The 20,915-nt window shown below is 44.3% G+C and overlaps 1 protein-coding gene across 2 annotated transcripts; it reads left to right on the forward strand.

Annotated features, from left to right (window-relative positions):
- The first annotated feature begins 3,421 nt into the window (after positions 1-3,421).
- Positions 3,422-17,913, forward strand: Kctd18 (potassium channel tetramerization domain containing 18). Of its 2 annotated transcripts, none has more exons than XM_006975118.4 (7): positions 3,422-3,622; positions 6,088-6,313; positions 6,871-7,082; positions 9,146-9,339; positions 10,763-10,857; positions 14,276-14,378; positions 16,393-17,913. In XM_006975118.4, exons 2-7 carry the CDS (start codon positions 6,157-6,159, stop codon positions 16,883-16,885), a joined length of 1,254 nt encoding a protein of 417 aa, XP_006975180.1. In that variant the 5' UTR covers positions 3,422-3,622; positions 6,088-6,156; the 3' UTR covers positions 16,886-17,913. The 2 variants fall into 2 exon arrangements, with proteins under 2 accessions (XP_006975180.1, XP_076406468.1); XM_076550353.1 differs by lacking the exon at positions 3,422-3,622 and adding an exon at positions 4,091-4,192.
- Positions 17,914-20,915: the final 3,002 nt, after the last annotated feature.

Here is a 20,915-nt window from a genome sequence, read left to right on the forward strand (position 1 = left end):
TTCCTGGTCGCAAAGGGATGCTGACGAACGCAGACTTAAAACTGTAATTGTCAAAGTCACCCCAAACTCCAGCATTACCCAGTTTAATGGACCTCTGTCGCTCAGTGGCATTTGATAACAGTGACTCTGATTCCTCCGGTCTTGTGATTTCTATCCTTTTGGTTTTTCTCCTCCTCTTCCGACTCTTTCTTGTAAACCTGACCTCTAAAGTGATGAAGCCAGTGCTTTATCCTGTCCCAATTTATCTGTCCCTTCTACAGGTGACTTCATCCAGTTTCATGGCTTGTGCCTTCCAAATGGACGCCTTATCACAGAACCTCACTCCTGAGCTCTAGATGTATTCATTCCTATTTATCTCTCCACTTGGGTGTCTGTTAAACACCTGAATCTCATCCACAGGACGGCTTCTTATCTCTTCCCCCCAGTATGCCTGTTCCTCCCTCATAATGCATCATCCTAGGAAATCTGCCATTATTCAATTTGAGCTAACAACCCAGAGATAGTCTCCTCTTTCCCCTTTCCTTTCTGTCCTCTATGTGGCAGCCATGAGTATGTCTGCAGCGGCCAGGAGCACTGTTGACCATTCCAGATGCTGTGCTCTGAAATCCATCCCTGTGCTCAGTGCTGCAGTACTTCCTCCAGACTGCCCCCTGACGGCAGATGAATGTAGCACAGACACTAAGGCAGACTCATTCTGGGAGACTTTGGGCTCTTCTAGCTTGAAGGCTTCTCCTGGTTTTTCTGAAACTTTGTTTTCTTTTTTCCTTCTCTCTTTCTTTCTTTTTTCCTTCTCAATCTCTGTCTCTGTCTCTCTCTCTGTCTCTCTCTCTCTCTCTCTCTCTTTCTTTTCAAGATAGGGTTTCTTTGTGTGGTTTTGGTGGCTGTCCTAGATCTCACTCTGTAGACCAGGTTGGCCTTGAACTCACAGAGATCCGTCTGGCTCTGCCTCCCAAGTGCTGGGATTAAAGGCGTGCGCCACCACTGCCCAGCCTGAAACTTTCTTATTTGGTCTCATCCCATAGCCCAGCTTGGCCTGTAACTTAGTATGTAGCTAAGGATGACTTATCATACTTACAATAGCCCTTTTTTATCTCAGCCTCCCCAGGTCTGTGTTTACACACGGGAGCCACCGTGTCCAGCTTGAAGCTTTCTTAGAACCGCACCACAGTGCCGCCTTTCCTTTCCTGCCTCCTCAGGGACCACGCTTGCAGCCAGTTTGCTCTCTCTCAGTTCCTCTCAGATGCCTCCCTCTTATTCCCTCCCAGGTGTCTCCTCAATAAGTCCCTTGCACACCTAATCCGATCCTGTTGTCTGATGCTTGCTCAGTGGACCTGAACTAAAACATCATGGTTGATTCATTAGTAGATTTCATGTCATTTCTTTTTCCTAAGTAAATTAAATGCATGAAGCCGTCCACTTTTCTCTTTAGCCACACAAGTCCGGGAGAAGCCATTACTTCTCTAGATTATTACAACAGTTGACTGCTTCGATTTCATACCTTTCCAGTGTATTCTCATTTCAGTACACCCCCCTCACCTCCCCCCCCACCCCCACACTGCACACATGCACACAATGTTACTTTTCTGTCTAAGTCTTGTTAATGGTGTCCTATTGTGCTCAAACTAAGATTTAAACTCTTACTCTGGCCACAGATGTTTAAATTGTGACTTCTACGATGCATTCTGTTGTGCATGCCTGTAATCCCACCACTCAGCAGAAGGATAATGAACTCCAGGCTGGCCTGATCTACATAGCAAAACCTTCTTTCAAAAAAAGAAAAAAAAATCATACTTCTAACTAACTCTTTAATTCTGTCTCTCCCACATTGCCCTGTGTCCCAATGCCGACCCAGCTTCAGATACATTAGCTTCCTTTCTTTCTACAAATTTCCAAGTTCTGCTGTGTCCCAATGACTTTCCACTCCATCTCTCTCTTCCCTGAGATATTATGACTGAGTCTCTTCAGAAAGTAAACTCATTCTCATTTTTAGCTCTCAGCTTAAAGTTCCCCTTATCAGTAAGGGAATCTCTGTTCAGGTTTTCATTTCAACCCAACACTGCCCTGATTCTGCTCCGAGGTAGCTATCACTCCCTGTAACTATTTTGATCAGTGTCTGTTTCTCCCACTTAAAAAAAAAAAGGCAAATTATGTATGGCCCATAGGCAGCCATTTTGATTTTCTACAGCCCATGACCCAAGAATAGATACTACATATTTTAGTGTTACAGAAAAATGTGCACATTTTGAAAAAAAAAATTCATGACCCAAGCAATACAAAATTCTAATTCACTTTCTATATAAAGCTGGGCTGCAATACTACTCACTCATTTTTCTATTGTCTATGTCTGCTTTCAAGCCGCATTAGCAGAGTTTATCAGCTATGCTTAAGATGCTTTAAATACTTGAGAATTTTTTTCTGACATGATTGGTAATGCAAACCTATGAGTGCATCTATGTGGACACCTCAAGAGAGGAGTGTTAGGAAAAGACTCACTTTAAATGTGGTGGCGTCATCCCATGGGTTGGGACCCCTGGTAGAATAAAAGAGTAAAAAGAAAGCCAGCAGGGCAACCTTTGTTTTCCCATGATGTGAACTGTTCTGCCCTGCCACATGGTCCCTGCCATGATGAACTGACACCTTTGAAACTCTGAGCCAAAATCCCCAAGTGTGCCCCTCCCCCCCACCATTATTTCTGCCAGGTGTTCTGGTCATAGTGATGAAAAGTACTAGAATGTAAACTGGTGATCCTCAGTGTCTGGTCCCTCCCCTGTGAGGAATTGCAGCACCTTGTCCAAACCTTCCCTGTCTCCCAATCTGCTGCATGGCTGAAGGACAACAGTCTTACTTCTCATTGGCTTCCTTCCTAAGACCTGAGAAAGAGGACGTGAGGGTCTCAGTCCGGACTTGGTGGACAGCCTGGCAAACAGGACTGTCTTGTCGTTCATCTCGAAATACCCTGCTCCTTGCACCTTCCGTGCGGTTGGAAGGTGAAAAGACTTTTTGTGGGGTTTATTAGGAAGAAATTAAATGGTTCTGCAAGGGACTTAACACTGTGCCGGGTGTGCAAGAATGTTGAAGGAATGGTTGTTCCCCCTCCTCAGTTTTCCTTCCTGTGAGAAGAATAAAACTTCCATCTTATTCTGATGGATGAAATCTCCAAAGATCGATTAAAAAAAATATTTCTAGAAACCAACTACCCACCTTTTACAGTGGTCACAGACTAAAAAACACCGTGTGGAAAAGCTTTGTACGCCACAAACTATGCAAATGGATGTACCCAAGTTCTATAGTTACGAATGGAGCAGCTTTTCCCCTGGGCTGGAAGAAAGACATCCTTTTTTTTTCCGGGAGAGGAGGACCGAGGCGGGGCCCAGGCTCGCGGGGCGGGGGATGGTTCTTGGGGGCGTGGCCACCGCCGTCCGGGGGCGGGGGCGTGCCCAGGGGCGTGGCCTCCCTCCCTGCCTCCCTCCCCTTTCGGGCGCACTGCGCGTCGGGACCGCACGGGGGCGCCGCGGGGTCGCTCCGCTCCACCAGTCGCCGAGCATCCGAGTGGGCGACGGCTTTACTTCCGCGTCCGGCCCCGCGGCGTCGGGCGGCTGCGCCGAGGGCCGGGCGGCCGCAGGTCAGTAGGCGGTCGCCGCTCCGCCCGCCCGCCGGTGTGGAGGAACCGGGGCGCCGGGTGGGTGGCGGGGCCCCGAAGCCTTAGGGGCGTCCCGAGGGAGGCCCGGCCGCTCCGATGATGACACACACGGGCGCCTCGGCGTGCAAGGCGGGTCCGCCGGCCCAGGAAAGGACCCCGGCGGGGCCTGGTGATTCCCCGGCCGCCCGGGCCCGGGTTTGGTCCGGTTGGTGGCGGAGGGGCGTGAGCCCCCCTCGAACTGTGTTTCTCAAAAAGTGGAGTCGGCTCGCCGATTCCCCCCCCCCCCCCGCGCCCTCGCGCCTCCCCCAGACTTTCTGAATCAGACCCTGCCGAGGCCGGGGAGTCCGCCTGCCTTTGCAGCAGCAGACATCCTCGACGGTTTGGTTGCAGATGGTGGTGAGGGAACCCTGCCTCCGCACGACACGAGGCCTCCCTCCGGGGGTGCATCCGAGCAGTGCCCTCCCCGGGGCTGGCCGGCCCTCGTGCTGCGGTCGGTCGATCCCCAGATGGCAGCTGATCGGGAAGGGCCTACATATATCAGGAGCCCCGGAGGTGGGACTGTGAAAGGGCATGGGTCTGTTGGGTGCATCCATGAGAACCTGAAGCTGGTCGCTGCTCAGGTTCACCTGGCTGCCCCTGGGTTAGGACTGGCTCCGCGGCTTACGAACAGGCAAGTTTGTGTGGACACCGCACACACCAGTGATTTTATTTTATTTTATTTTTTTGCTCCAGTATTCTCATCTGTCAGTAGGGTCGGTAATTCTTGTCTGATAAAGTTTTCCCGTGAATTAGGTAATGTCTGTCTAGTTCTCTTCACAGTGTCTGGTACACATACACACAGTAAGCATTCAGTAAATCGAAATTGTCGAGAATGACACTGCCCTTGCTTGTCTTGAGCTTATGGGGGAAAAATAAAGAATTGGAGAGTAAGCACCTGGGGTAAAATCTGTATAAGAGTTTGTGCGAGGATTCTAACTCTGCACGGAAAGATCTCGCAAGAAACTGAGGCTTATCTAGAAACATGACAAATAGAATTCTAGGGGCCGGGTAACTGTGGACAGTGAGCCCGCGCCGTCCCATGCCTCATGATTGAATGGAGTGCTACTCCAGGACTGCGAGGCAGGAAGAAGTCACACCAGTAAGTGGTTTGGGAAGACTGAACCTTGCTGGATTCCTAATGTTTTTTTTGTTTGTTGGCTTTCCTCGGATTCTAATGGTCTCCTCCCATTTTATTGGCATTTGGTGAAGTTGGTGCCTCTGGGGAAGGATTTTAGTTGATCAGTTAGTAAAACTGAATTGGTATGGATATAGTAGAGTTTGGCAGCCATTTTAAGACTTGCTCTGAAAGTTTAGATACTTGAGGTTCTCAGTGGTGGGAGTATGTGCTTTCAGCCCATTTCAGGTTTCGTAGAGAACCATAGTCATTTGTTAACAATCTTCAGAATGGATAAAGAAACTTTGAAAAAAAAAAAAACTTCCCAAAAGCTTTGGCCATTTTTAAATGAAAGAGCTGGATGGCTGACAGGCCATCATCTGTAGATGCAGTCTGGCTACCTGTATAAATAGAATTCGTTTTTTGGACATTTTGTTTATTTTTGTGTATGTGGGTATTTTTCCGGCATCTATATCTGTCTGTGGGCCATGTGCACTCAGTGACCACAGAGACCAGAAGAGGGTATCAGATCACTTGGAACTGGAGTTACAGACAGTTGTGAACCATATGGTGCTGGGAATTGAACCTAGGTCTTCTGCAAGAATAGCCACGTGCTCTCGACCATGGGCCATCCCTCTAGCTCTCAGTATAAATAAAATTCTGATCCCAGTTAATAAATGATATGTTACTTAATTATATAATTAACCACAATTTAAGGATTACGGTTATCAGTAGTTTCTACTCTGTCTCCTTAATCTCCAAAGTTTGTCTCAAGTTTCTCAGTGTATACCTTACAGAAAATTTTGTATCATCATGTATAATTTGTCATTTGCTGTCTGTGCCAGGTGCTTTTTATGTGTTACCTTAAGTCTCTGGAGATCTTTGAACCATTGCTGCCTCCATTTTATAGATCAGGAAACAAGAAAATGAAAATAAGTGCTTTACCCCCAAACCCAGAGATTGTAATTGATGAAGCTCTGTGGCTCTCTGTATTCCACACTGATCTCTTCAGTCTAGATGGTTCCTTCAGACTTGTTAACAAGCATGTCTTGCCTTTGCTTTACATGCACCTGACTATGCACCGCCTTGTATTATTCTTTAAACAGTTATCAACTGTGATTTATAATTCCTGGATATTTATAATCCCTCAGACACAAATTTCCCCAACTTAGCAGATTGCAGATATCTTTCAGATCACAGGAAATAGAACCTATTTAAACAATATTAAAATATATTCATCTTATCCATTTCTTTTTTCATCAAGGTCAGTGATATTTATCCTTTGTTTTCACAGAAGTCTGGGACTGCGATGGTTTAACGTTTCTGAAAGCTTCAGGCAAAACTTTAGGAGTCCAGGGAGGTGATGGCAGGCCACAAAGCAGAGGAGCTGCTCGATATCCTTCGGCTGAACGTGGGCGGCTGCATCTACACCGCCCGCCGGGAGTCCCTCTGCCGCTTTAAGGACTCCATGCTGGCGTCCATGTTTAGTGGCCGCTTCCCTCTTAAAACAGACGAATCCGGTAAATGTCTACAGTCTGGAGCATGAATGTGAATATTCATTCAAGTGGGGGGTCTCTTTTCAATTCCTTTTGATTTTCTTAATTGCGTTAGAATGTATTATGTTAGCCTATTAATTACGGAGCTCATTAGGACTATATGGAGAGTCACTAAGTACATAGAGAACAGCAGTTTCTGAAGTCAGTGGTGCCGCTCTTGAATGTTGACAAAGAAGTGAGGTCTTATAAAGGCCAACCGTGATCTTATTATGGGGATGACTGTGTTTGGAAAGTTGTTACTTTCATGTGACATTCTGGGCGATGCTGCTGAGGCTGACTCTATGCCAGCTTCTCTCAGTGTTCTTCAAGGAAGAGAAAGTGTTTCCCTGGGGAAGCAGCTACCCTCACAGCCGCAGAACAGCCACTGTAGAGTCAGTGTCGCCCGCCAGGCTTGGTCCAGCCATGTACGTTTGTGTGAGCTGATGTGCACGGTTGGAAAATTGCTAGTTCAGGTTGTGGGCCAGTCAGGAGCAGAGAACCAAACTGACAACCTGCACCATTGTCTTGGAACTGTTTTCCAGGGGCCTGTATTATTGACCGCGATGGACATTTATTTAAATACATCTTGGATTATCTCCATGGAGAAGTTCAGATCCCCTCGGATGAGCAGACTCGAGCCGCCTTGCAGGAAGAGGCCGATTATTTTGGCATCCCTTATCCGTACAGCTTGTCCGACCACTTGGCCAATGAAATGGAGACATATTCTTTAAGGTCAAATATAGAACTTAAAAAGGTCTTGGCATTTTCTCAAGTTTTAAAATACATATTTATTATGCACAAAGCAGTATGTTATTTTGCATAGTTTGTGATGTCACATATATCAAGCATGAGGCAGTTTGTAATCATTTTTTAACATGTTTCTTAATTACCCCTACTCATGTTCAAAGGCCAACATTAATTCTAGGAAAAAAGATTTATTAAGTTTATGTACCTCGCTGAAGATGTAACACTTTTGTTCTTCTGAAGTTGTTATTTTGAGACAGGGTCTCACTATGTAGTCCTGGCTGGCCAGAAACTGGCTTTGTCGATCAGGCTGGCCTTGAACTCATAACAGATCCATCTGCCTCTGCTTCCTGAGTGCTGGGATTAAAGGTTTATACCACTACACTTGGTTTCTGAAGTTCTTAAACTAGAGAAATACTATCATTAATGAGGGTGTGATAGTATTATTTTATTTACTAAGATAAACATGTTTTTAAAAGAATTGTTCTGCTAAAAATAAGCTCTTACCTGACTTAGTGAGTGTAGCAGTCTGTCTTAAGATATGCTGAGTTCACTTTGAGATCAGCAAATCTTTATAAAAGAACATTTTTATTTTATATCACATTTTTAAAGATCTTCACATGACTTGAAAGGCTTTGTTATCTATGTCCTGTTAATGGGGGTTGTATTTGTTGCTACTTAGCACTTATATAAGAACATTATTTCTGTTGTCAGTTGTTGCTCCTGAAAATTGATAGGAGCTGATTTGAGCTGTAGATTTTGGTGTCCGTTCAGGAAGCAAACTGATGGATGGTTGGTTATTAGGAATGCAGCACAAAATCCCCGTCAGGAATTTTTTTGGGGTATATGGATTCTGCTGTTGATGTTTCATACATTTAATTGCCAAGTGAGAGTCTTGATAATGCAACTTACCAAACTGCAGAATAGGACTAAAAAAGCCTTGTCTGAAGATGAGAGAGGGCTAGCATTCATCTTCGAGTCCCAGCTCTAGTCTTTGGCTCCTGATTTGTATTAAAAAAAGGATAAAGTATACCTGCATTTATTCCAACAGCCAAAATCGATTTATTTCAAATGTTGCGGCACGTGTGGCATTGTAAAGGAGTCCAGTTCTTGCCCAGGAAGAGTTTGTAGTGTAATTCGGAATTCTTATAGGTGCACACATAAGATCAACAGAGGAGTAGTTTAGCAGTGTTAAATGAAAATGCGAGCCACGTGGGGACCCCGGCCTCCTTACTGAGTAGGTAAGCGGTAGGCGTCATCTTCATGGCCCCCGCTCTCCCAGACACTAAGGATCTGGCAGTAGACACAGCAGATGAAGACGCGTGTCCTGAATGTGTCTGTGTTCCTGCTGCTGTCACAGCTGGACTTAGTATGCACAGTGCTGATAGCTCAGTTGTGCCTGGCTCTGCGTTCGCTATGAACCCCGAGGTTTTGGAGTATCCCTCTTCTCAGGACCTAAGAGTACCCAGGAGAGAGCGGGTGCTTACCGTGCAAGTGAATGAATGACTTCAGCGTGTAGATGCCAGAGGAGTTCAGACACCGCTGGGCCTCCCTATAGTGGCCTTGTGGTGTAGAAGAACGAGTTCATTTGATTAACTCGAAGTTGGAATTTGGAGCTGAAAATTAGGACCAGCGGTGGGGCCAGCTAATAGGAAGAAAAATGGAGGTCAAGTGAGACGTTTGAGAAAATGGTCCAGTGAGGAAAGCGAAGATCTGACTTTCAGTGATTGTATGAAGATTGTAAAATTAGAAGTGGTGATGGCAAGCTAAAAGAGGAGCTCAGAGAGAAATTCTGTCTGGAAAGTATTCTCTCTAAATGAAAAGTTACTGAGATTTTTGTTGTTGCTACAAAGGAAAAAAAAAAACACCTCCCTTAATTAATTCATTTATGATTTATGTTTATAGACTAAGTTAAAATTTATGATCTTTTTATTTCTCTTTATGACCAGCTCAAAATTTAGCTTTACATGAAACTAATATAGCACATTTATCTTTTGTTCCATAATTAAATCTAAGTTTTATATATATATATATGTATATATATACATATATATGTATATGTATTTGCTTTAGGCTTTAACAGACTTCTGTGATTCATACGGCTTAGTCTGCAATAAACCAACAGTTTGGGTTCTCCACTATCTTAACACATCTGGTGCCAGCTGTGAGAGCAGAATTATTGGTGTCTATGCTACAAAAACTGATGGGACAGATGCCATTGACAAGCAGCTGGGAGGAAGAATTCACAGTAAAAGCATTTTCAAAAGGTATGCTCAGATACGAATGTGAAAAAGAACAAACCCAAGTCTTGGTGTCTTTTCACCATTTTAAGAATTGTTACTGTGTGAACTACTGTGCGTGACAAGAGGCTGTGGGCCTGGCTCGGGGCACAGAGCCCTCAGAGCTGTGGGGTGGCTGCTTCTGGAGCAGGCGAGCATTAAACCCGTGCACCGAGACTTTGGTCCTGGCCTTTTGCAGGATCGAGAACAGTGGTTCTTCTCAGTGTCGTGAGCCTCAAGTCCTATGACAGGCCTTTATAGAGTGAAAAGGAGGAAAAGCCATATGCCTAATGTCCCTTCTAACCACAGTGTGGGCAAAGCGCTAGCCTAGAGTAACCAGGCCCACAGAGTGACCCAGGGCCAGACGGTGCCTTGTGTCTGTCCCTTTCAGGGTTAGGCTTCTATGACTTGGACATGTTAAATCCTTACAAGTTGGTGTCTTCTTATGGGCCTGTAATATTATTTGTACCGATAAAGTCACTTAATGTATTTTCTTTCTTCTGTATGTTCTATGAGAATGAAGTGGGTCACTTACTAGTCACTGGTCCATAGTCATATGAGCTCGATTTCACATACTAGTCACTGGTCCATAGTCATATGAGCTCGCTTTCACTTACTAGTCACTGGTCCATAGTCATATGAGCTCGCTTTCACTTACTAGTCACTGGTCCATAGTCATATGAGCTCGCTTTCACTTACTAGTCACTGGTCCATAGTCATATGAGCTCGCTTTCACATACTAGTCACTGGTCCATAGTCATATGAGCTCGCTTTCACTTACTAGTCACTGGTCCATAGTCATATGAGCTCGCTTTCACTTACTAGTCACTGGTCCATAGTCACATGAGCTCGCTTTCAGAGGAAGAACTGCTGTCGCTTCCGGGTCCTTTCCAGGCAACAGTGTTTCTGCATACGATGTCTAAGCACCTGGCGTGATACCAGGAAAATGGCATCCAAGTTGGATCTTTTGTAATTAGAGTTAGCTGGTTTTGTTTTGTTGGCTTTTCGTTTGTTTGTTTTTGAGACAAGGGCTCACTGTATAGCCTTGGGTGGCCTGGAACACAGAGATCCACCTGCCTCTGCCTCCTGGGTGCTGGGAGTAAAGGCCTGCGCCACTGTGCCCAGCCACATATATAAAATTTTAAAAATGTTTTAAAAATACATTAATGTATTTTCATATTGTGGAATTGACAAATACTACCATGAAAAGGAGATCAAATTTATATTAGACTATGATGTGATTTATGAGTGCACACCTAAGCTTAGGTTAGGGTCGTAGAGGAACAACTTGGTGTTTAAATATTTTTTAACTTGATTATCAGGTATTTATTGAGCATATGTTAACTGGTTATAAATAGACACATTCATACATAAATAGTAGATTTTCATTACATTTTTGCAATGTTTCTAGAGAGGCGGGAAATAACGTTCAGTACATTTGGAGCTATTACTCCGTAGCTGAGTTGAAGAAAATGATGGATGCCTTTGATGCCTGGGAAGGAAAAGGTACAGTACAAGTCTGTTGTTTCATGGACACAGGTGTACTTCTCTCTCTCTTTTTTTTTTCTTTTTGAGACAAGGTCTTCTGCTGTAGCTCAGGCTGGCCTGGAGTGTACCTTATAGCCTAGTGCAGCTAGCCTGGGACTTGGGGCTAGCCTGCTCTGCCCCTCAAGTGCTGGGATTATAGCCTTGACTTACCATGCAGTCAATCCCCAAACATAAAGTAAGGGTAAATGTGGCGTCTCTTTCTTTCTCCACAGCCCTTGTTTCGTCCTTCCCCCTTTTTCCGCCCCCCCCTCTCTCTAGGAGTACACTTTTTAGTGTGCCAGCTGTCTGTCATCGTAAGGTGACATCAAGGCAGTTTGCTTTCAAGTCTTCCACCCATGCATGAGTTACTCGATACTGTTGTCTGTTTATAACTCAGTGACGTCACGTGTGGCTCTCCTTGTGCTTACTTAATGCAGTAGGAGTTTATTTAGACCTGCGGAATAGCTGGCAGCGGTCTAAGAAGTGTGCTTCTAACCTGAGCACAAGATGTAAGCAGAGGAGGCTGGTGACGTGCCTTAGCAGGTAAAGGTGCTTTTCACCAAGCCGGATGACCCACCCCAGTTTAATTCCTGGAAGCCACACGGTGGAAGGACAGAACTGACTCCTGTGACTTGCCCTCTGACCCCCAGGGTAGACCCTGCCATGTCCATGTCTGCACAAAATAAAATAAATGTTTATAAAAAAGGAGAACAAATGAACAAAGACTGGAATTGATCGGACATGCGGCTCACTCCTGTGTGCTCAGCTCTAAGGAGGCTGAGGCAAGAGGCTCACTGAGTTCAAGGCTAGCCTGGGCTATATAGTGAGTTTTAGAGCAACCTGGTTTAGATAGCTAGACTCTGTTTGAAAACAAACAACTGAAAGTATCGAGTTGAAAATGTACGGATGCATCCTGAATTATCATTCTGGGTTTTGGATTGGAGTGATTGTGATTTTCTGTGTGGGGCTTGGTTCTGGGGATCTAACCTAAGGGCTTCATGGTCATAAGGCAAGCACTCTGCCAACTGAGCTGTGTCCCCAGCCCTGGATTTTCATATATCTACCTGTCTAGATTTTCCAGGTTATGTGCAGTGAATGCGAATCATTTACAGGTAGGAAAGAAAAGGTTAGAGTTGAGAATGGTAACTCCAGCCTGTGGTCCCAGCACTGGGAGGCAAAGGCAGGATTGCCAGCTCCAGGCTAGCCTACTGGACTGTGTAGCAGTAAGCTATCTCAGAACACCAGCGTTAAAATAAGTTGCTTAAACTAGTTGCAGGGACACATCCCACAAGAGACTACTACTCAGCAGTGACACACACGTGCACCATGTTTATATAATCAGTGGGGACAAATCTTGATAGAGCGCATTGAAGACACCAGGCACAAGTGTGACTGTTCTGTGGCCCGTTTCTGTGATATTCTGGAGAAGTCAAAACTAGCACCAGAAGGGGAAGCACTGACTCGGAAGTGGTATGAGGAAACTTGTAGGCAGGACAGATGAAATTCACTGAACTGTGTCCCTTAAAAAATGAATTTTGTCCGGCGGTGGTGGCGCACGCCTTTAATCCCAGCATTTGGGAGGCAGAGCCAGGTGGATCTCTGTGAGTTCAAGGCCAGCCTGAGCTACCGAGTGAGTTCCAGGAAAGACGCAAAGCTACACACAGAAACCCTGTCTCGAAAAACAAAAAACAAACAAACAAAAAAAATGAATTTTATTTTATGTAAATTTTATCATAAATTTGACTTGAAAAGCCAGGCTAACTTAATGGTCCAGGTTTAGGAATACTTTTGTAGCAGAAAAGATAGTTTTGGGAATAGTAGTCAAGTAGTTCTAGTGTTGGCCCCAATGAGGGTCCTTGAGTTCTTGAATATTAGATAGATCTGTTTATATAAAATTTTATATGTCCAGTTTACTAAGGTAGTCACGTTTACCAGAACTTTAATGCTTGAAAAAGACACTGATCTCATTCTGAGGACTTGAGAGTTATTAATGTAAAAAATAAAGCAATTTTGTATTGAAGATTATTCTTTAGTTTTTTTTTTTTTTTTTTTTTTTGGTTTTTCGAGACAGGGTTTCTCTGTGTAGCTTTGCGCCTTTCCTGGAACTCGCTTTGGAAACCAGGCTGGCCTCGAACTCACAGAGATCCGCCTGCCTCTGCCTCCCGAATGCTGGGATTAAAGGCGTGCACCACCACCGCCCGGCCTATTTAGCTATTTTTTTGTGTTTATAATTTTTATGTGTTTTTGAGTGAAGTCACGTGATGTGGAAAGAACTGGTTTATAATGTATATGTATCAGTGGCATTTGCTGCATATAACCTGTTCAGCAACCACCAGCCTGTCTAGTTCCAAAACATTTCATCATCTCAGAGGAAATCTCAATGCTCCACGCTCTCTCACAGCCCCTCCCAACCCCGGTCTGCTTTCTGTCAAAGTGTATTTACCTGTCCTGGACGTTTCATATAAATGGGATCATAAAATATGTGTCCTTTTTTACTTAGTATAATACCTTTGAGGCCCATAAGAATACATTTTTAAACTTCGAATCAAATTTAAAAAATAGAATGAACTCAGCTAAAATCTTGGCTTAATTTATTAGCTGAGATTATTCTTGTTTAAAGGTTTGTTTTATTTTTTTATTTGTGTGTGTTCTCACATGTGTGCATGTATCTGTAGAGACCAAAAAGGGTTGTCAGATTCCACCTGAGCTGAGTTCCAGGCATTTGTGAGCCACTTGACATGGGTCCTGTGAACTTGTTACCGTCCCCTTCAAGAGCAGCAAGTGCTGTTAACTACTGAGCCGGGTCTGGTGACAGTGGTTTGTAAGGTCTTGCACAAATAGATGCAGTTTGGTGGCCACAGTCGCCCAGTGCAGCAGACAGAGCAGTGGAACCAGCATTGCATACATCCTTTGCACCTTTAACCTACACTGCAACTGTTTGTAAAGCCCCGGAGGTTTTCAGAGTGCTTATCCTGTTCTAAGCATTTCGCATTTATTAACTTAATTAATGATCCAGCAGCCATGCGGGGTACGTACTGTGATAATTAGCATTTCACCGAGGAAAGGAAACTTCAGATGAGAATATAGCTTTCCCAAGTTCACATTAGTGAGTGACAAAGTGGGATTTAGACGCTGGGCTAGAGCCTGTGTCTTAACCAGCGTACACGTAGTCACGTGAGCAATCATAGAGCCCTGGTTTGCAGCCAGCTTTTCTTGGACCCAGCTCATGAGCTGTACCACTCTACTGTCCGGGAGCCACTGGCAGGAACTTCCTGTTAGTGTTGTGCACACCTCCATCCATCACCTGAGAGGAACAAGCTACAGACAGCTTCCGGGCAGTCTTAGATGACACAATGTTTCCCGGGGGCTCTCTCTTAATTATCTTTTTATCTTCAAGGTGTAAGCTACTGGCGTGTGCCCCATGAGCTCATAGAGTGTTGGACTCTGGAAGAGCGGCCTTTACATGGAAGCCTGCGTCATATGGCCCCCATCCGAAAGAGGTCATGTGTGATTCTATTTTGTTTTCAAATCTGTGATTGATATTTTTGTCGTCATCATGAAGGGGAAATGAATAATAACTCTTGACTTTACTAAGCTTATTAATCACCTACCTGAATATACTACATTATCATCGAAATAATAATCTCAATAAATTAAAAAGTTACCAAAATGTTGAAAAGGTCTGGTTGTGGATGTGAGGTATGCTCTTGTTAGGAGAAGGAGCTTTAGGAAGGTGGTGGACACTGGGAATACTGTGGTAGACATTCCCCAAATCCCAGACTTTCTTGGCAGTAGTCAAAAGTCCTCACAGGCTTAGTTCTTGACATTTCCTATGACTTCTGAATTCTTTCCTTTTTTCCCCTTTTCTGTTTCCACAAATAGCATTTTATTTGGTGATATTTTATTAGCATTAAACTCACTCAATGGCTGTTTCTTCAGCTGTGTCTTAAGTGCATATAAAATTGCATTTCTATTTTAATGTCTCGGTTTTATCCACAGCATCAGGTGGTCTTGTTTCCTGATCACTTGTTCTGAATTTCAGACTTGCTTTCCTACTTTTGCCCTCTGGATTGTTCAAAGAAATGAAGAGAATTTGATGCAGTTTTTAGTAATCATCTCTTTGCAACGTTTTATTTTTTTTAAAGGACACTAATTGCATTATCATTCTGTCATTCAACCAGCAGCGAACGCCGAGCCTAGAGCAGTCGTTCTCAACTAGGAAAGATTTTTTGTGTACTCTTCCCTCCCTGAAATATTTAGCAATGTTTGGAGTTTTTTGGGTGAGCTCTGTGGGAAGGTGGATGCCACTGGTGTCTTGTAGGTAGAGGCCAGGGATGCTGCACATACCCTACTGGCAGCTTCCCCCAAACAAAGAATCCTTGTACTGACGCGGTGAGTGTACCAAGATGGAGAGACCTTGGTACAGAGTCTAGTTACATAGACAGGAAACAAGGCAGACAGGAATGGCTGATGGTGACCTCCCTCTTTGTCAGTGCTCTTTTCTCTGGGATTTTAGGAAGCATCATTTTGGATGTCTAGAGAAGATAATGAAAGTGATGTATAATTATGTTCAGTAGCGTTGTAAAGTTGAGTACATTATATTAGCATTCTTTGCTATGTATGGAAATGTTCATAGAACTAGGCTAGGACTCTGTTTCCAGGGACAAGTGTTCACCGTGCTGCAGTTGCTTCTAGCTGCCCCCCCACCCCCACCCCCACCCCACCCCTGGGATACTGCGGAGGGGAAGTGCACTGGGAGGCTCCTGCTCCCCGTGTGTCCAGAAATGTCTTAGGACAGGTGTGCGGTGGAAAACCAGGGCAGAACAGGCAGGACTGTCACGGTTTTAAGGTCAAGTCTGGCAGTGTTTTCCCTGTTTATAATAAATGTGGTCAACTCAGTTCAAGACTCTTTGAGTAATTTGTTCAGTACTGTTCAAATTCCAAAATACTTACCTTTAAATGGACTTGACTGTTCTAGCAAGACCCCGGATGTGTCTCATGGCATGCAGACTCTCTGGGTCAGGACAGGGTGCCTGGCACATACAGCTGTAGCAGCTGGCACAGGCGCCTTTCCTGAGGCCCTCAGCCCTTCCTGTGCCAGCAGGGATCTTAAAGCTCAGCTTGGAGACTAGCGTTTATGTGGCTGTGAGCCCCCTTTTCTTGTCAGTGAGCTTGTAAATTCTGCAGTTCTTGGGGGGGAAAAGCACGAATACTCTTGAGTCTTGTGTGGATCACAGCAGAGCTCTTGGGAACAGGTGATATGTAGTCCAGTTCTTAACCAGCACTCCAGACTCTCACTGGTTGAATTGTGTGTGATTTGAAGATACAGATTGTGAAGCCATCGAAACCATCTTTAGCAAACATGTCACGTCACAGTTGACCTTGGTAGGGATGAGAGATGAGGTGGGTTGCTGTCGATAATGCTGTCTATACTTCCTGCCTTTTTGTTAAGCCTGAGCGTGAACTTTGGAGACAGAGAGTAAGTGCTGAAACAGGATGCTTCTGTGTTTGCAGGCGGCTGCTGACCCTCAGGGAAGAGGATGAAAGTGTGAACTGTAAGACTGGTCCTAAGCCGGTCAGGTTTTTGGGTCCTTCCACAAGCACCCAAATTAAAGTCAAGAACTCTGCTTCTGTGAGAGTGTCACCTGTCAATGCTGCCCAGATCTCCTCTCAGGCCACAGCAAACCGGTCTCAAAGAGGCAGCTATGGCAAGGCAGCCCCGTGCTCTGTGGCGACGGGGACGTCTGGGCATGCTCCCACTTCCCCTCATGCCCAGAGTGCTGAGAACCAAGCCACACAGCCCCCGCCAGGCAAGGTGCTCCTCTCTGAGAAGAAGTCTCCGCCCCACCGCGTGATCAAGCTGAGGAGGACTCCACTGTGTGTGGGGCCTTCCCTGCCCACCCCCTCAGCAGGAAGCCAGGCTGGCTTCCCCCAGCAGCCTTCTGCAGAGGCTTCCATTGCTTCGGGTATGCGGACTGAGTCCAGGGAAGACCAGCCTGATGGATAAAGTGGACTGGAAACTGCCTGTCTGTCCTGCAGCTTCCAGTGCGCTGATTTCAGCAAGTGAGCTTTGTTCTTGTCGGCAGAAGGGAAAACTCATGTGGATGTTTAGGATGATTACAGGAAAAGTGAATTCCATGATGTGGGAGTGGAGGAGAAGACCTGGTGCTTGCGATACCATTAGTGTTTTTCTAAGGTTGTCTGTGTGCAGGTTGGTTTCTAGTTTTTAATTTTAAGCTTTGTTTAAATGGTTAATCACTAGAGACGTCCCCTTTTTTGCAGTGATATTAGTCCCTTTTGTACTGTTACTCCTGTGGTCCAAGGGTAGGAGTGAGGCCTGGCAGATGAGTTCCTGTAGATGGAGAGGGGGACCAGTGCCGGCCACACTGTATGGTGGCCAGGAGAGTCTCCGAGGGGATGTGTCCACAAGCTGCTCACAGTTGCTTATTCTCCAAAGACAACAGATGACGGGCAAGGGAAAGAATATAGTTAAAGACGGCCTTGGACGCACTTGACCTAGATCTGTTAGCAGATGTGTCTTCAGACGCCACAAGGGGTGCCTGTGGTGAGAGCTGTAGAATGGGTTTGGGGATGGTTCAAATTTTAATTTGAATAGTGAAGTGTTGAAGTGCTTTGAAAAAGAGAAGTTAAATAAGTTTAACTTTTTAACTCAAGTTAATTTGTTCTTAGAAGTGACCATTGAAGAGTCCTTATGATTATACCCTATGTTTTATGCATACAATTTCCATATAACTTGAATTTCATATTTTTAAACAAAATATTTTGATTAATCCTCTATTTTTTCATGACCATTGAATTGGATGTGCTTACTCTTATATATTATGTTGAGTAATTGGATCGTACATTTCTGCTTTTCATGAGCACTGTGCCTCAGTGTTTTAAAGATGGTTCATTGCGTAGTGTGCTCCTTACTCAGATCCTGGGCATGTACTTGCATTGCTTTGAAAGAGTGAGGCAGGTATACTCATGATGTTTCCTTTTAAATAAATAAAACGTTTCCACAAAAAGGTGACATTTTTCTGTGACTTATTTAAACTTGGCATCCTATAATAGTTGAAAGCTTACTAATTTATATAGGGTTTCTATTCCTGTTTCCGGAATTACTTTGTCTTGCTAATCCATGAAATGATAAAACCAACTTTGAATAAACATCTACTGGTGCCTTTCTAAGAAGGTGGTTTAGCTGAGTAAGAAGGCTTTTAACTGAAGATCCATAATGACATCCTGGAATATATAAGCTATTTTAGAGAACTCAAGCAACTTGAAAAATTAAAAGTGAGTGAGTTCTTGGGATTACCAATTTGGATATTACACTTATTATTTGATCTAGGATATTTTGAAGTGCTAATTCATATATAAGAAAAAATGTACTAATGCACATAAAATGCATGCTTTGTATCAAAGACTATTGGGGTCCAGCCCCTCTAGAGTCTTTTCCCAGAGTTCCAGAAGAGATGCTACCAGCGGCCAATTAATTAATCTGAAGGGTTCTCGAATAAATCTACGTACATGAAACTCTTTAGTCCATTCACTTTATTCTTCTAAGTCAAAATCGTTCTACACAGCTTCAATTCTGTTCTCATTCTTAGCTCCTCTCTGTCCCTCTCCTATCCTCTCCTTGTTCTAAGTTCCTTCCACCTTCATCCCCCTCCTCTCTCTCCAGTCCAGTTTAAATACACATACAATCCAAAATTCTCTGACTCCGCGGCTTTCTGCTTAGGCGGGGCAAGTCTGCATCTTGATGCACCTGGTGTGTGAAAGCCCTTTTGTTCTGAGTTAACTGTTAAAGGGGAAGTCTAGAGAACTATTTGGGGCTGTGAGACAAGGGAGGGTTAAGCTTAATTTGCACAAGAAGTAAAGGTTTCCACCTAACATCCTCCTGGCCTTGGCGGTTGTCTCCTTATGGATATTTACCTTAATTCAGGAGACTAGCAGGTGGTTTGAATGCTTGTTTCTGCACTTTGTCCTTAGAAAGTCTGAAAGGTATCTCAGATAAAATGCTTTTGACCAGAATGTTGGGGTCCACAGAAGTTTCCTAGTGAGATCTGAGCTTGCTTTACACAGCAGGGCTGCATTAAGGGATGGCTTGAACATGGTTCATGGTTACCAGGTGTTTGGAATGTTCTGCATTGGGCTGTGCTGGGGGAGGCCTTTTGTTCTACCCCTTGATGCTCCTTTAAAAGCCCTTTAGAAGAGACAGAAGGGGCTGGTGGGTTTTGATCCAGGCCCTCCCAAGGCTCTCCTGTGTTTCTGTCTCTCTCCCTCTACATTTCTATCTAAATATTTCTCACTTCTCCCTCCTCAAGAGTACCCTGAGAGAAAAAGTGGAAGCTGGTCTCCCTCAAATGGCTCCAGAAACAGGGCCCCGGGACTTGGTGGAAGGAGGGGGTTAGAGGGCTCTGCAGGAAGTTAGGGCATGCCTGATTATTGGAAATTAAGGCAGGAGTAATCTATTTTCGGGAGTGAAGGGCTGAAAGATGCCCTAGTAAGGCTGCAGTGTATATTTCTTTGTATTTGGGTTTCTTTCTTTTTCTCTTTTTCTCTTAAATTTTTATCTATAAAAATTAAGGAAAGACATAAGGTAGGTTAGTAATATAGTGTAGAGAAAACTTAGGATAAGAAGAAAAAGAATGTAAAGTAGAATTCAGGAATATAGGATAAGAAAAAAAAATTAGGATAAGATAAGCAATAAGACAGAGGAACTATGTCCTTAATTTTCTAACTACAGGGGTATGAATGCAAATGGGAAAAATCAGAGGGAAAAAAAAATCTAACGAGGAAAAAAATGGGGAGAAAAAGGTTCCTGTGGGAAGCTTTTGGTCCTAAGCAGTAGGGGAAAGAATTTTCCCTGAAGTAGATGCAGGTGAAATAAAACTGTATGTGTTGTGCCCAGATCGTGACCCCCAGAGAGACCACCAAAGACGAGCATGCCGGAATGCAAAAGCAAGGTTTAATTCTGGATATCCAAAAGCAATACAAGCCTAGGCAGGGACTTCGTCCAATACACCCAATGCAGTGGAGGCTGGAGGAAGCGCCCACCTGTCTGCAAGCTCAGTTTTTAAAGGGAAAAGTCACAAGGTTACATCATTTAGGGGTGCTAGTATGGATACAATTCTGATTGGCTCGCTTCTAGGGACTTCTAGAAATTACTTCTAAGGGAGTGGTTGCCTGCCACCATTTCTCATTGGCTGCCCTCAGGTGGGGGCATTTCTGTGGTCAGTTACCCTGGAAACCAGGGAGAGGACATTCCATAGTCTGACAGGCATTACCTCATGACTATCTTGTGACTCTGTACTTTTACACTTCCTGGTTTCTGGAATCTGAACTGACTGGTTTCAGTAACTAATGGCCTATTCCCAAAAGGAGAAATCTTAGGCCTTAATTTTAGGGTGAAAGCATTTTGGTCTTATTTCTAAGATGGCTCATTTTGGTCTCACATATGGAAACATCGTACCATCAGAATTAGTTTCCTCTCAGCCATTGAAGCCAAAGTTTAGAGAACAGAAGTTTTGGGGAAACTTGGTGGTTGTTCTCTCTCAAAAACTGAAAGCTTTCTTGGGAAAAACTTAATTTTTCTCTTTAAAAAAAGAGAAAAGTTTTTTAGACCTTTGCTTCTCAGATTTTTCTCTTTCTGTAAGGGCAAAATTAGATTCACCTGGAAATCTATGAGAAAAAAAATCATTTGTGGTTTGCTCTAAGAAAAAACAAAAAGACCTCTTGGAACAAGGCAAATCCTCTCTGCCAGCCCTGTCTCTTTTAAATTAGTATTAGAAAAAAATAGTGGCCAGAGTTCCCTGAGGCAAGGGGTTGTCGAGAGAGTGCAGGCAGAAAATGGAGAAGGGACAGATTCCTCCCCGAAAGGTGCAGGACCTGGGGGAAAGCTGCTAGCATAAAAAAGCAGGGTCTAATTTCCAAGCAGTAGCTGCAATGGTAGCACAGCAAAAACTGAGGCAGATTTGAGAAGAGAAACCCCTACCTCCACAAGCAGTTAACAGAGGAACAGAGCTATGGCTGAG

Source organism: Peromyscus maniculatus, chromosome 13 (genome assembly GCF_049852395.1).
Source record: "Peromyscus maniculatus bairdii isolate BWxNUB_F1_BW_parent chromosome 13, HU_Pman_BW_mat_3.1, whole genome shotgun sequence".
NCBI classification, from domain to species: domain Eukaryota; kingdom Metazoa; phylum Chordata; class Mammalia; order Rodentia; family Cricetidae; genus Peromyscus; species Peromyscus maniculatus.

Excerpts from the sequence above, each read along its gene's own strand:
- Kctd18 (XM_006975118.4), top strand. The coding sequence starts at position 6,157 with ATGGCAGGCCACAAAGCAGAGGAGCTGCTCGATATCCTTCGGCTGAAC. Across the intron at positions 6,314-6,870 it reads TCTTAAAACAGACGAATCCG|GGGCCTGTATTATTGACCGC; the intron begins GTAAATGTCTAC and ends ACTGTTTTCCAG. Across the intron at positions 14,379-16,392 it reads ATGGCCCCCATCCGAAAGAG|GCGGCTGCTGACCCTCAGGG; the intron begins GTCATGTGTGAT and ends CTGTGTTTGCAG.